The sequence below is a fragment of the Eutrigla gurnardus genome (assembly GCF_963514095.1).
Source record: "Eutrigla gurnardus genome assembly, chromosome: 10".
Lineage (NCBI taxonomy): Eukaryota > Metazoa > Chordata > Actinopteri > Perciformes > Triglidae > Eutrigla > Eutrigla gurnardus.
This window is the reverse complement of record NC_139924.1, coordinates 985,474-997,942: the sequence shown is the minus strand read 5'-3', so window position 1 is coordinate 997,942 and position 12,469 is coordinate 985,474. Positions and strand designations below refer to the sequence as shown.

General features: G+C 47.6%; 1 protein-coding gene and 1 long non-coding RNA gene across 2 annotated transcripts in view; one reads left to right on the top strand and one right to left on the bottom strand.

Moving 5' to 3' along the window:
- LOC311020420 (uncharacterized protein) overlaps positions 1–9,317 on the bottom strand; it is a gene marked incomplete at both ends in the record, with an annotated part of 39,516 nt that extends 30,199 nt beyond the window's left edge. The window contains 3 exons of the mRNA XM_084020442.1: positions 8,518–8,665; positions 8,866–9,059; positions 9,246–9,317. Of these exons, the coding sequence (XP_083876568.1) occupies positions 8,518–8,665; positions 8,866–9,059; positions 9,246–9,317 (414 nt within the window). The remainder of the gene's footprint in view (positions 1–8,517; positions 8,666–8,865; positions 9,060–9,245) is intronic.
- The window catches only part of LOC311020139, a 452,545-nt gene that overhangs the window by 376,128 nt on the left and 63,948 nt on the right, over positions 1–12,469 (top strand). The window lies entirely within an intron of this gene.

The following is a 12,469-nucleotide window of genomic DNA, read 5'->3' as shown; positions in this document are numbered from 1 at the left end:
CACGCATTCAACACAATACTTAAAACTTAAGAATGATTGGAAACGAATATAGAATAGATGTTTTTGTTGTTATGTTGGAATAATCTGTTTTTTTTATTACCCCTTATTGTTATGGGCCGGGATTTGGACCAGAAAATGCAGGAGACCGTTGATGAGAGCAAGTTCAAAGTTTTTATTCCTCTTAGCACAAAAAACACACAACACCCTACTCCAAAAAACCGGAGGGCAGAGGCAGGAGGCAGGCAGGCTGTCGCGATGAGTGAGCGGGTGACAAAAAACTGGCAGAGCTCACGCAGGACGGGAACGTAATCATCTGGCAACATGGTGAAGTCATGACAGGGTTTAAATGGAGGTGTGGTGATTGCTTGAGATGCTAGCCAGGTGTGTCTGATCTCAGTCTGGGAAACAAGCCACGCCTCCTGCCCCGACCTGAAACAGAAAGCAAAAGGGGAGGGGGAAAACAGAGGAGCAACAAAAACCTAGACCATCACAGTACCCCCCCCCCCCCCCCCTCAATGGACGCCACCTGGCGGCCTCCCAGGCCTGTCTGGGAATTCCCGGTAGATGTCAGCGAGCAGTCCCGGATCCAAGAGGAGGGCCTTGCTGACCCAAGACCTCTCCTCCGGGCCGTACCCCTCCCAGTCAACGAGGTACTGGAAACCTCGGCCCCGCCTTCGCACATCCAGTAGGCGGCGGACTGTGAATGCCGGATGACCCTCGATGAGCTGTGGGGGCGGAGGGGGCTCGACTGGGGGGCTCAGTGGGCTCTTCACGACAGGTTTGAGCAGAGACACATGGAAGGCAGGATGGACTTTCAAAGCAGGGGGGAGCTTAAGCCTTACGACACTAGGGTTAATAATTCGTTCAATGATGTATGGCCCGATGTACCTGGGAGCTAGCTTGCGTGAATCTATCTGAAGAGGGAGTTCACGTGACGAGAGCCAAACCTCTTGCCCAACCTGGTAATCAGGAGCAGGGGTCCGATGTCGATCTGCCAATCGCTGGTTCCGAGTTGCCGTTCGTGTCAAAGCTGCTCGAGCTTCTTGCCAGACTCGGCGGGCACGGCGTAGATGGGCTTGGACTGAGGGGACTGCAACTTCAGACTCCTGGCTTGGGAACAGAGGAGGTTGATAACCCTTGGAGACCATGAACGGGGACATACCTGTGGCAGTGCTGACCAGGGAGTTGTGGGCGTATTCGACCCAAGGCAGGTGAGTGGACCAAGAGGCTGGGAGACGAGAAGCCACACATCATAGGGATGCCCCCAGGTCCTGGTTTGCTCGCTCCGTCTGGCCATTGGTCTGTGGGTGGTAACCGGACGAGAGGCTGGCTGACGCCCCCAGGGCATGACAGAATGCTTTCCAGACTCGGGAAACTGGGGGCCCCGGTCAGAAACAATGTCTTGGGGGATACCGTGGAGACGGAACAAATGGAGCACAAGAAGGTTAGCAGTTTCCAAGGCAGAGGGAAGTTTAGGCAGAGGTACAAAATGGACTGATTTAGAGAAACGATCAACTATGGTAAGTATCACCGTATTTCCTTCTGAAGGGGGTAAGCCAGTAATGAAGTCCACAGCAACATGCGACCAGGGGCGATGAGGTACGGGCAGGGGACGGAGGAGACCAGCAGGAGCACGGTGGGACGACTTGCTTCGAGCACAGATGGAGCAGGCTGAGACAAACTCTCGGGTGTCAGCAGACATGGATGGCCACCAAAATCTCTGCTGAAGCAGAGCCAGGGTCCTATGGTTACCAGGATGGCAGGCCAACTTGGACGAATGACACCAATGGAGCACTGGTGACCTCACTGGGGGCGGAACGAAGAGCCGGCCTCTCGGGCAGTGCTCAGGGATGGCCTGACCCTGGAGGGCTTCCTGAACTAGCTGCTCGATCTCCCACCTGGCCACTCCAACCACACAAGAAGGTGGGACAATGGTCTCCATAGGGGCCTCCTCACCTGGGGATGAGAACTGGCGGGACAAGGCATCAGGCTTGGTGTTTCGGGAACCAGGGCGGTAGGTAAGGGTGAAGTTAAATCTTCCCAGGAAGAGTGCCCACCGTGCCTGACGAGGGTTTAGCCTACGAGCAGAGCGTAAATATGCCAGATTTTTATGATCAGTCCACACAATGAATGGGTGTACCGCTGTTACGACCCCCTGTAAGAGAGGTCTAACATAAGACAAAACAACAAGTTATGGTTCAAAGGAAGGTGAATTTTATTAACTTAATCATCAAACAAAGCAAACAAACTGATGGGTCGGCCAAAATAAGCATAAGAAGAGCAGACTCCCAGACCAACCCACCAGGGCCGTCGGACCTGGGGTTTACCCTCTACCCTAACCCACCAAAACAACTAATCCTAACTGAAATAAAGCCACGAGAACTGAACTACCGCACCCATCAGAATAACATAAATCAAAGACATAATACCCCAGCCAGCCTCCCGGCTGACTGACAGCACTGCTGGTCCAGTGGCATGCAGAGAGCCAGGTGAGAGAGAGAGACCAGAGCCTAGTGCCCTACCCCCTCTTATTGACTCTTCTCAATCAGCCAATCAGCCAGACTGCTATCACCTGGCTGGCAAGCCAATCACCAGCCACGTTGACACATCCTGGCCAGCAGACAGGGAGCATGTAACATCCCCACACTTAGATACTGAACCTAGTCCTGAGAGAGAAAGAGAAAAAAAACTTATTACCACAAATATACAGTCATCTCAGGAAACAGTGTTCAGTAATAAGCAGACTATACACGCGACATTATCCCTGCCACGGATGTGCCTGACGACCACATTAAAACCCAGCACGCGCAAACTCCAACTCATTAAGCGCCTGTTTTTGTTACGCATTCTATGCAGGAACACAAGGGGGTTATGATCTGTATAGACAATCACTGGAACATTAGAGGAGCCGATATAAACTTGTTCAAATGTTCAAATGCCATAACTAGTGCCAGTGTTTCCTTTTCGATTGTGGAATACCACTTTTGGTGACAGTTTAGCTTCTTTGAGAAGTAAGAGACCGGGTGCTCAACCCCATCGGAATCCTCTTGGAGGAGGACAGCACCCACACCGGTGTCACTGGCATTGACAGCTAACCTAAATGGCATGTCATATCTAGGTGCGGAAAGGACTGGTGCAGCCACTAGGAGGCTCTTTGTCTGCTCGAACGCTGACTGACAAGCTTCAGACCACTTGAATCTCACCTTCGGACTCAATAGGTCAGTCAAAGGGGAGGCCACAGCAGAACATTTTTTACAGAAGCCCCGATAATAACCAACCATCGCTAAATAACAGCGAAGCTCAGTTCGGTTTGTTGGAATGGGAAACGAGGTAATGCTGGCAATGAGACAACCCCATCCATGACAAATGGACCAAAACTCCCCAAGTCACTGGACCCAGACCCCACAGGTAAATCCTGCCCTTGTCCTAGTTTGTTTACCAAAGCTACTGGTTTTGTATTTCGTTTTTTTAACACTGGACAGCTTGCCACAATATGACCCGTGTTTTTACAATAGTAGCACATTACCTCATCTGTCCCTTTCTCATGGTTCCTCTCAGATCTACCATCAGGCTCTACAGTCCATTTCCTCCCACCGACCTCAGGTTTATCAAGCACAGCCTTGTGTGTTAGACCATATTCGTCCACTAAAACAGCAGCTTTGAAGATATCAACAGCTTTATGTTCGCTTAAGTATGTTGATACAATCTCCGGCAGACAGTTTTTAAACTCTTCCATCAGCACTAACTGTTTTAACTGCTCAAAATTTGCTGCCCCAGTAGCCGTGCACCAGCGATCAAACAAGGTCTCCTTCTCACGAGCAAATTCCATATATGTCTGGTTTTCGGGCTTCCTCAATTTACAGAACTTCTGGCGATAGGCTTCCGGTACCAGTTCATACGCCTTAAGAACCGAAGCTTTCACTTTGTCAAAATCTTGACAGTCATCCGCCGGAAGTAACGAGTACACTTTCTGCGCTTTACCGGTCAACACACTCTGTAACAACAGGGTCCACATTTTTTTTGGCCAATTCAGCGTAGAAGCCACCCGTTCAAACAAGATAAAAATATTGGTCGACTTCCTTCTCATTAAAGGGAGGAACTAAGCGGATGTTTTTACTTAAGTCAAAATCTGTGGACTTTTTGGCAGCTTGAGATGCCACACCAAGCTCTAACTCGCGCATGCGAAACTCAAGCTTTTTAGTCTCCAGTTCATTATGCAGCTGAAGCTCTTTCTCCTTTAAGGACAGTCGCTGCAGCTCAACCTCCAACTCTTTAAGCCTGACCACATCATCCACAGATTGACCTGACTGCTCAGGATTCTTAGGGGTACTCTCAACGTGTGGCAAGAGACCCTGATCAACTAAGACAGCATACACCTCTGCCTTTATATTATGCAATCTCAATCAGCCAATCAGCCAGACTGCTATCACCTGGCTGGCAAGCCAATCACCAGCCATGTTGACACATCCTGGCCAGCAGACAGGGAGCATGTAACAACCGCACCTTCAAGCCAGTGTCTCCATTCCTTCAGGGCCAACACGACTGCTAGCAGCTCCCGGTTTCCAACATCATAATTCTGCTCCGCTGGAGAGAGGCGTCTGGAGAAAAAGGCACAGGGGTGGATTTTGTGGTCGAGAGATGATCGCTGGGAGAGTATGGCACCCACTCCGGAGTCTGAGGCATCAACCTCCACAATGAACTGCAGGTCTGGATCAGGATGCGCTAGAACCGGGGCACTATGTTAAATGCAGCCTGTGCTGCTGAGGACCACACAAAATCCCTCTTAATTGAAGTTAGCTGGGTGAGTGGGGCTGCCAACCTGCTGTAGTTCTTAATAAATCGTCTGTAGAAATGGCAAATCCTAAAAACCTCTGCAGGTCTTTGCGAGTGGTGGGAACCCGCCAATCTACGACGGCCTTGATCTTGGCTGGGTCAGGCTTTAACTGGGCTCGCTCAATGATAAAACCCAGGAAAGAAACAGTCGAAACACTGAACTCACATTTTTCCGCTTTAACATAAAGCTTGTTCTCCATCAGCCTCTGCAACACAGATCTGACATGCAACACATGTTCCTTTACACTCTTTGAGAAAATCAAAATGTCATCAAGATAAACAAAAACAAATCTATTCAACATATCTCGGAGAACATCATTAATCAAGGCCTGAAACACAGCTGGTGCATTAGTTAGCCCAAAAGGCATTACCTGATACTCAAAGTGGCCAAGATGAGTATTAAAAGCAGTCTTCCACTCATCCCCCTCCCTTATTCTCACCAAGTGGTATGCGTTCCTCAAGTCCAGTTTGGTGAAAATCACAGAGTCATGGAGGGGAGTGAACGCTGAGTCGATAAGTGGAAGGGGATACTTGTTCTTAATGGTGATTTCGTTCAGACCTGTATAGTCTATACATGGGCACAGTGACCCATCCTTCTTCTCAACGAAGAAGGACCCAGCCCCTAGGGGTGACGATGACGGGAGAATGAGGCCATTAGACAGGGAGTCCTGGATATATGCCGCCATGGCTTCTTTCTCTGGCCTGGAGAGGTTATAGAGATTTTTAGAAGGGAGAGGAGAACCGGGAAGTAGATCAATTGCACAGTCATAAGGTCTATGTGGAGGTAGTGAGAGCGCCTTGTCTTTGCTGAATACCTGCTTGAGGTCATGATACTCACTTGGGACCGCTGATAGATCTATCGCCTCTGAAGGGCTCCGAGAGGTGGAAGCGCTGGTGGGTATGGCTGAACGAAGACAGTTAGCATGGCAAGAAACACTCCAGTTAACTATGGAAGCAGTGGACCAGTCAACAAGTGGATTGTGTATCTTGAGCCAAGGTAGCCCTACTACAACAGCGGACATGGGTGAGGAAATGACAAAAAGTTCTATTAGCTCGTGGTGGTTACCAGAGAGAGTCAGAGAAATGGGTTCAGTCCGGTGAGTAACTCTGGCTAACTGTTTTCCATCAAGTGCCAAGACCTCCTGGGGTTCGGAAAGAGCTATAGTGGGGATATTAGCCTGGCTAACAAGTTCATAGTCAATGAAGCTATCATCAGCACCTGAGTCTATTAGAACTTGAACTGGCAGGGTGCCCTGTGACCAGCGTAGCATACCTTGAAACTGGACCCTTTTGCTTCTTGGGGGGGTTGAGGTGGAGGAAGTGTGGCTCACCAGCGCCCCCCTGCTAGCTGATGAGCCTCCCCTTTTGGCAGAACTGGACACTTGGCCAGGGGATGTCCTTCCTGGCCACAGTAGAAGCATAACCCTTGGCGGAAACGTCGTTGTCTCTCTGCCGGAGTCAGTCTGGCTCGTCCCAGCTGCATGGGCTCCTCAACGTCGACTGGTGGTGGTGCGGCTTCCTCTGGGCGACCGCTGGAGGCTCTCAAGGAGGTCGGACACTGCTGGTGAGGACTGGTGGCAGAGGAGGGGAACCTGGATCTCCGCCCCTCAGCCTTCTCCCTTTGTCTCTCCCTGAGTCTATTATCTAGTCGGGTGGCTAACTTAATGAGTTCTTCTAGGGACGTGGTTTCATCCCTAGCGGCTAGCTCATCCTTCATTTCCTCCGACAACCCCTTTAAAAATACACCCTGTAGGGCCGCCTGATCCCATCCACACTCAGCAGCTAAAATACGGAAGTCTAGAGCATACTGGGAGACTGAGTTTCTGCCCTGGCTCAATGACAATAACTGGCTGACTGCTTCTTTACCCTTAACGGGGTGATCGAAAACTCTTAACATCTCTGACGTGAATGCTTTGAAATCTGAAGACAGAGAGGGGTTGCTTTGTGAAATGGCTAGTGACCAGGCGGAGGCTTTATCAGACAAGAGACTCATTATAAAGGCTATCTTAGAGTGGTCTGTAGCATAGGTAGCTGGTTGCTGACTGAACACTAGGGAGCACTGGTGTAGGAACTGGGAGCATGTCCCTAGGTGACCGGTATACCTGGCAGGGATAGGGATGAAAGGCTCACGGGGCTGGAGAGATGGAGAGCCAGGTGCACCGGCAGGTGGTGGGGGTGGGGAACTGCCAGTGGTCGTGAGGCTGGAGAGCTGGGTTGCCACATGGTCCAGCCGGCCATCGAGCTGTGTCACACTGGCAGTGAGCTGCTGAAGAGCCTCCATGACTTTTCTTAGCGTGGCGTCGTGTTGGCCGATGAGCACACCTTGAGACGATAAAACTTGTTTTATTTGCTCGGTCTCTGCAGGGTCCGTCATGGCCAGATGATTCTGTTATGGGCCGGAATTTGGAACAGAAAATGCAGGAGACCGTTGATGAGAGCAAGTTCAAAGTTTTTATTCCTCTTAGCACAAAAAACACACAACACCCTACTCCAAAAAACCGGAGGGCAGAGGCAGGAGGCAGGCAGGCTGTCGCGATGAGTGAGTGGGTGACAAAAAACTGGCAGAGCTCACGCAGGACGGGAACGTAATCATCTGGCAACATGGTGAAGTCATGACAGGGTTTAAATGGAGGTGTGGTGATTGCTTGAGATGCTAGCCAGGTGTGTCTGATCTCAGTCTGGGAAACATACCACGCCTCCTGCCCCGACCTGAAACAGAAAGCAAAAGGGGAGGGGGAAAACAGAGGAGCAACAAAAACCTAGACCATCACACTTATTATTTTTTCTTGTATCAGAGCAATGTGTAAAATTATTACAGCTAAGGTGACTACTAAAATGATGATTCAACGAACTACTCACGACGTACCTAAAGAATTATTTCATGATGTTTTCGACAAATTGTGTAGAATTGATGTATTGTAATTTTCTTACTTCACTTGATTACATTTTCTTGTGTATTTAGTGTTGTCCTATAGGACAAAATGGGGAATTGTAGAAGAAAATGTGTTACCTTACAATTCTTATTTGGTTTTGGTATAATGTTCCTTTCTCTCTAAACATCAAATGTCCTGCTGAGCTGTTTTCCATTGTGTTAACCCTTGCCGTCTTGATGAAAAGACTCTTTGATATTTCCCTCTTCCTGAACTGTCTCTGTAACATTTGTCTCAAATACATTGATCAAGGCCCGATGAGTGACACCTGTAGTGATATCGTCTAGCTCTCCCGAGAACGGTCACACCTTGTAGATATCAACAGATGTCTCTTCCTCTGCAGAGAGACATGTGTTGATTCAATGCAAATCCACTCATGACGCCTTCCCTTTTGTTCTCTCGCATGTTCTGTATAAATCCATCTCGGATCTTCATGGATACACTGTAAATTTCTTTTCTCCACTGTCAATGATTAAACCTCATTTGAACCAGCTACAGAATTGGACCTGAAGAGTTTTCTTCTACACCTGCAATCAAATCTTTATCATGGCTGCTGTGTAGACCTGCGACTAATGATTATTTTAATAATCGATCAATTGGTTGGTTATTTTTTCAATTAATCGATGATCTGGCATACATCATCTCTTCTCATTTGAGATTAATGTATTTGTGCATGGTCCTTGTTTCATACACAAATGAAATGAAATGGAAAATACTTATTATCTTTATATGTAATCAATAGGACAAAATTCACCCTTGAAGAAGTTGTCTGCACATAAGGTAGCCTGTTGACATTATGTCTGTGTTGAGACAGCTTTTCTTGCATGTACAGGGTCAAATAAAACTCCCTGCCATGATCCACTCTGATCTGGTCCCACATTCCATTGTTGGCAACTGCTTTCCTGTAATAGAAAAATTTGCAAATTATATGGATATATATATGTATGTTGATATGAAAGATTCAGTTCAGTTCGGTTTAGGACTAGGTGATACAATCCCTTGTTTAGTTATTTATTTCACATTCAAATGCACGAAGTAAACACAGTACAATAACCCTATGTAGTGCTTATTATACTTTATTTCAAACCTTGACTGTACTTGCCTGTAAACTTCCTCATAAATAATAAGGTTGTTCTTCACTGGCATTGTGGATTCAGCAACAATTTTGCTGCTGAAACCATCAATGGCCAAGACATGTGTCACTCCAAACATTCCCAGCTTCTCATTTTGGTCTAGGTGGAGTTTGTGGCCCATGTATTCCACGTGGTAAGGAACTGGATTTAGATTACGTGCTCCCTAAAACAAGTAAAATTCAATCAATGAAAAGTGCAATAACATTAAATCAGCTAAGATATTCAAAATATTTACAAATCTAATACATGCATGTACTGCTAATATGCATACTTTAAGTCTAAATTTAACTTTTCATGAGGTAAAAAATCCTCTTTTTGCTCACGAATATAATTAATGTGGATGACTTACCTGGCGACGCAGCTCATTATATGGCTTGTGCACCTCTCTAAGAATCCTTCCCACTCGAGGTTCGGGGAGCATACGTCAGTCCGACGGCCCAAAAGTCCGACCGCCCATCTCTCCGACTACCCATTAATCCGACTTTTCTAGGCCCATTGGTCCGACTGCCCATTGCTCCGACCAAAATAATCTCTGTATTCCGACCAGGGTTTAATCCGACCATCCAGAATTCCGACTTTGGACCGAACCGGCTCTGGGTCAGTTTGGAAAGGCTCGAGGCGAAGGAGATTCACAGTCATGGTTTAAATGTGAAGCTCCCCACTGCGTAAAAACGCAGCGCAGCCAGGAGCTGCACCTCAGGGCTGAGGGCAAAATTGCAGCGGGTTGCTCTCTGGATGTGTGGAGACAACAGAGTGATCAGCCGTTGGATCTCCGCACGGGCCAGCCGGTACTTTGCCTCACCAGCCCGGTCTGACAGCACGTCCAGTGGGGAGAAGTGCTGATGCACGTATGCATTTATGGAAACCGTCTGGCTTCGCGCACGGCGACGCTGTTGGTTCGCCGCGAGAATGTGCTGTATTGCAGCCATGGACTTTGGCTTTTTCTTTACTTTGTTTTTTTATGTGTAGTACTATAAACTCATATATGCAGATGTGTGTGGAAAACTTAAACCTGTAATTCAATGAAACGTTTTTTTTTTTTTTTTTTTTAGCGCATTACAACATTGAGAATTGTTTGTTCTTGTGGTTAATTGTAATATCCATTACTAGTATGATCATGTTTTTGTTTAAAATAGGGTCTGTGAATATCATTTCCTCATTTATTGATGCAGTCATTTGGGTACTTAATGATCAGTAAAACAAAATGCCTCGAGTCCATATTTATGTTTCTTCAGTACCTATGGCTGATGGTTTGACTAATTTTAAATAAAATATTGCCCACCCCTGTGTTATTACAGTAACACTGGTGCACGTTGTGCGCAAATGATGCGCTGAGGTCCGGGTTGTTAGCGGAGCTGTCCATGGTGCTGATCGGCCTCCATGACGATGCGTCGCACAACAGGGCCAGGCTGCCTGGTGGAGGTGAAGAAGGCTAGCGAGGAGCTGGAGATAAACATGCGGGGATGGGTTATCATGATGAAACAAATGTACGCCACCGTGAGTGACAGCAGAGATGAGGAGTTTGCCGCGAGTGCTGGTTGGATAAATCGTTTCCTCCGCCGCAACAACTTCACTTGCAGAAGACGAACAACTATTGACCAGAAGGATGCCAGAGAATTCACCGAGAAGCTGGAGAAGTTTGTGACATTTTCATCCCGGATTTTTGAGAGGAAGGAATTAAACGCCTGGTCCAAATAAACGCCTGGTCTGTTAAGTGATTGAAACAAATAAACGCCCCGGCTATTATTTGGTATTTTACGGTATGCATTAGTGTGTTTTACTATTGTGCATTTCCTTTTGCTGCAATAAACATTTGCTTATAAATCGTGATACAATGGAAACTGGTAAAAACAAACGTGTAAAATTACAGAAAGGAGTGTCAGGCTGGGAAGTGAAGTTTTGCTCAGAGGGAGAGAGAGCGGGAGACTGTTACTGAGTTTTATATGTTAACATCTGATTTGTCAGTGATTTATGATGCTGTGGTTCAGTGGCGGTTCTACACGGGGGCCTACAGGGGCCAGTGCCCCTGTAAAAATGTCCCAGGCCCCCCCTGTGGCCCCCCCAGAGCTGACTGAATAAGCTGACTGAATGATAAAATGAAAATGAAATAAATTGATCAAGTTATTACGATTTTATGCGCTAGCGCCAAAAGCGGAACTAATGTGACTCAGCGCTCTACACGGAATAATTAGAGCGACGCACCCAAACACTGCCTTGCCGGATGCGAGATGAGAGTGAGAACGGCACTTTCCATTTTTTAATGTGCCCCTCTGATCAAACATTGGCCCCACCTTGGCCCCCCCAGTAAAATTTGTCTAGAACCGCCACTGCTGTGGTTTTAAGGAAATTATATAACAACCTCTGAGACCCATTGTAGCGTATACGCTACAAATAATCATGTTTTCTTTAGAGCGTCACAACTCCGTAATGGTTTACGCTAGAAAGATGCGGGTTATTTCCTCTTAAACTAGAGAAACGGGGCTAAACAACGGTGCCCTGCTTGCCCATGTGAGCGATTTATTTCTGACAACAAAACGAATGCGTAAAGTTGTAAAGATGTGACTAGATGTCTCCTTGTTTCCGCGGCGCATTTCTCCGTTGTGTTTATGTATATCGATCATTGTTTTTATCCGCCATCTAGCCAAAGTCCATGGCTGCAATACAGCACATTCTCGCGGCGAACCAACAGCGTCGCCGTGCGCGAAGCCAGACGGTTTCCATAAATGCATACGTGCATCAGCACTTCTCCCCACTGGACGTGCTGTCAGACCGGGCTGGTGAGGCAAAGTACCGGCTGGCCCGTGCGGAGATCCAACGGCTGATCACTCTGTTGTCTCCACACATCCAGAGAGCAACCCGCTGCAACTTTGCCCTCAGCCCTGAGGTGCAGCTCCTGGCTGCGCTGCGTTTTTACGCAGTGGGGAGCTTCCTGGAGGTGGTGGGGGACGGCACCGGCCTCAGCAAGGCATCGGTGTCACGGAGTGTGGCAGCTGTGACACCGATTCTCCTGCGTCGTGCCCGGACCCACATAAAGATGCCCACCACACGAGACGAGGTCCGCTAGGTCCACCAAGGGTTCCACGCAGTGGCTGGGATCCCCCCGGGTGATCGGTGTGAATGAGACTCCTCCGAATCCAATCAACGACTATTCGGGGTCACCTCTAGTGTTAACAAAAGTCAAAACTAACGGAACAGCCTACCCAGCACCCCTCAAAACAAACTCCAGTATATGGTTATTGTCCCCAGCGCTTTTCAAAATAAACTGACGCCCTACTTCTGCAGCCGTCTTGTCTGTGGATTTCACTGAACAAAATGTCATGCAGAGATTATAATTTTATTTTTTTTAACTTTAGTTTCTTTTGGATTTTTGTGCGTATTATGGAGCCGTTTTGGTCCGTGTTTGTAAGTCTTTTTTTTCCTGGATAAAAGTTTCTAAAGTTGCAACAGTGTGTGATTGAAATCCACCACGGTCTGCTTCCCGTTCAAGGCATCTCCTCCTTCGGATGCCGAGACTTTGTGTTTATTAATTAAGCTTTCACTGACTGTATCACATCTGTGCACATGTCTTAAAAA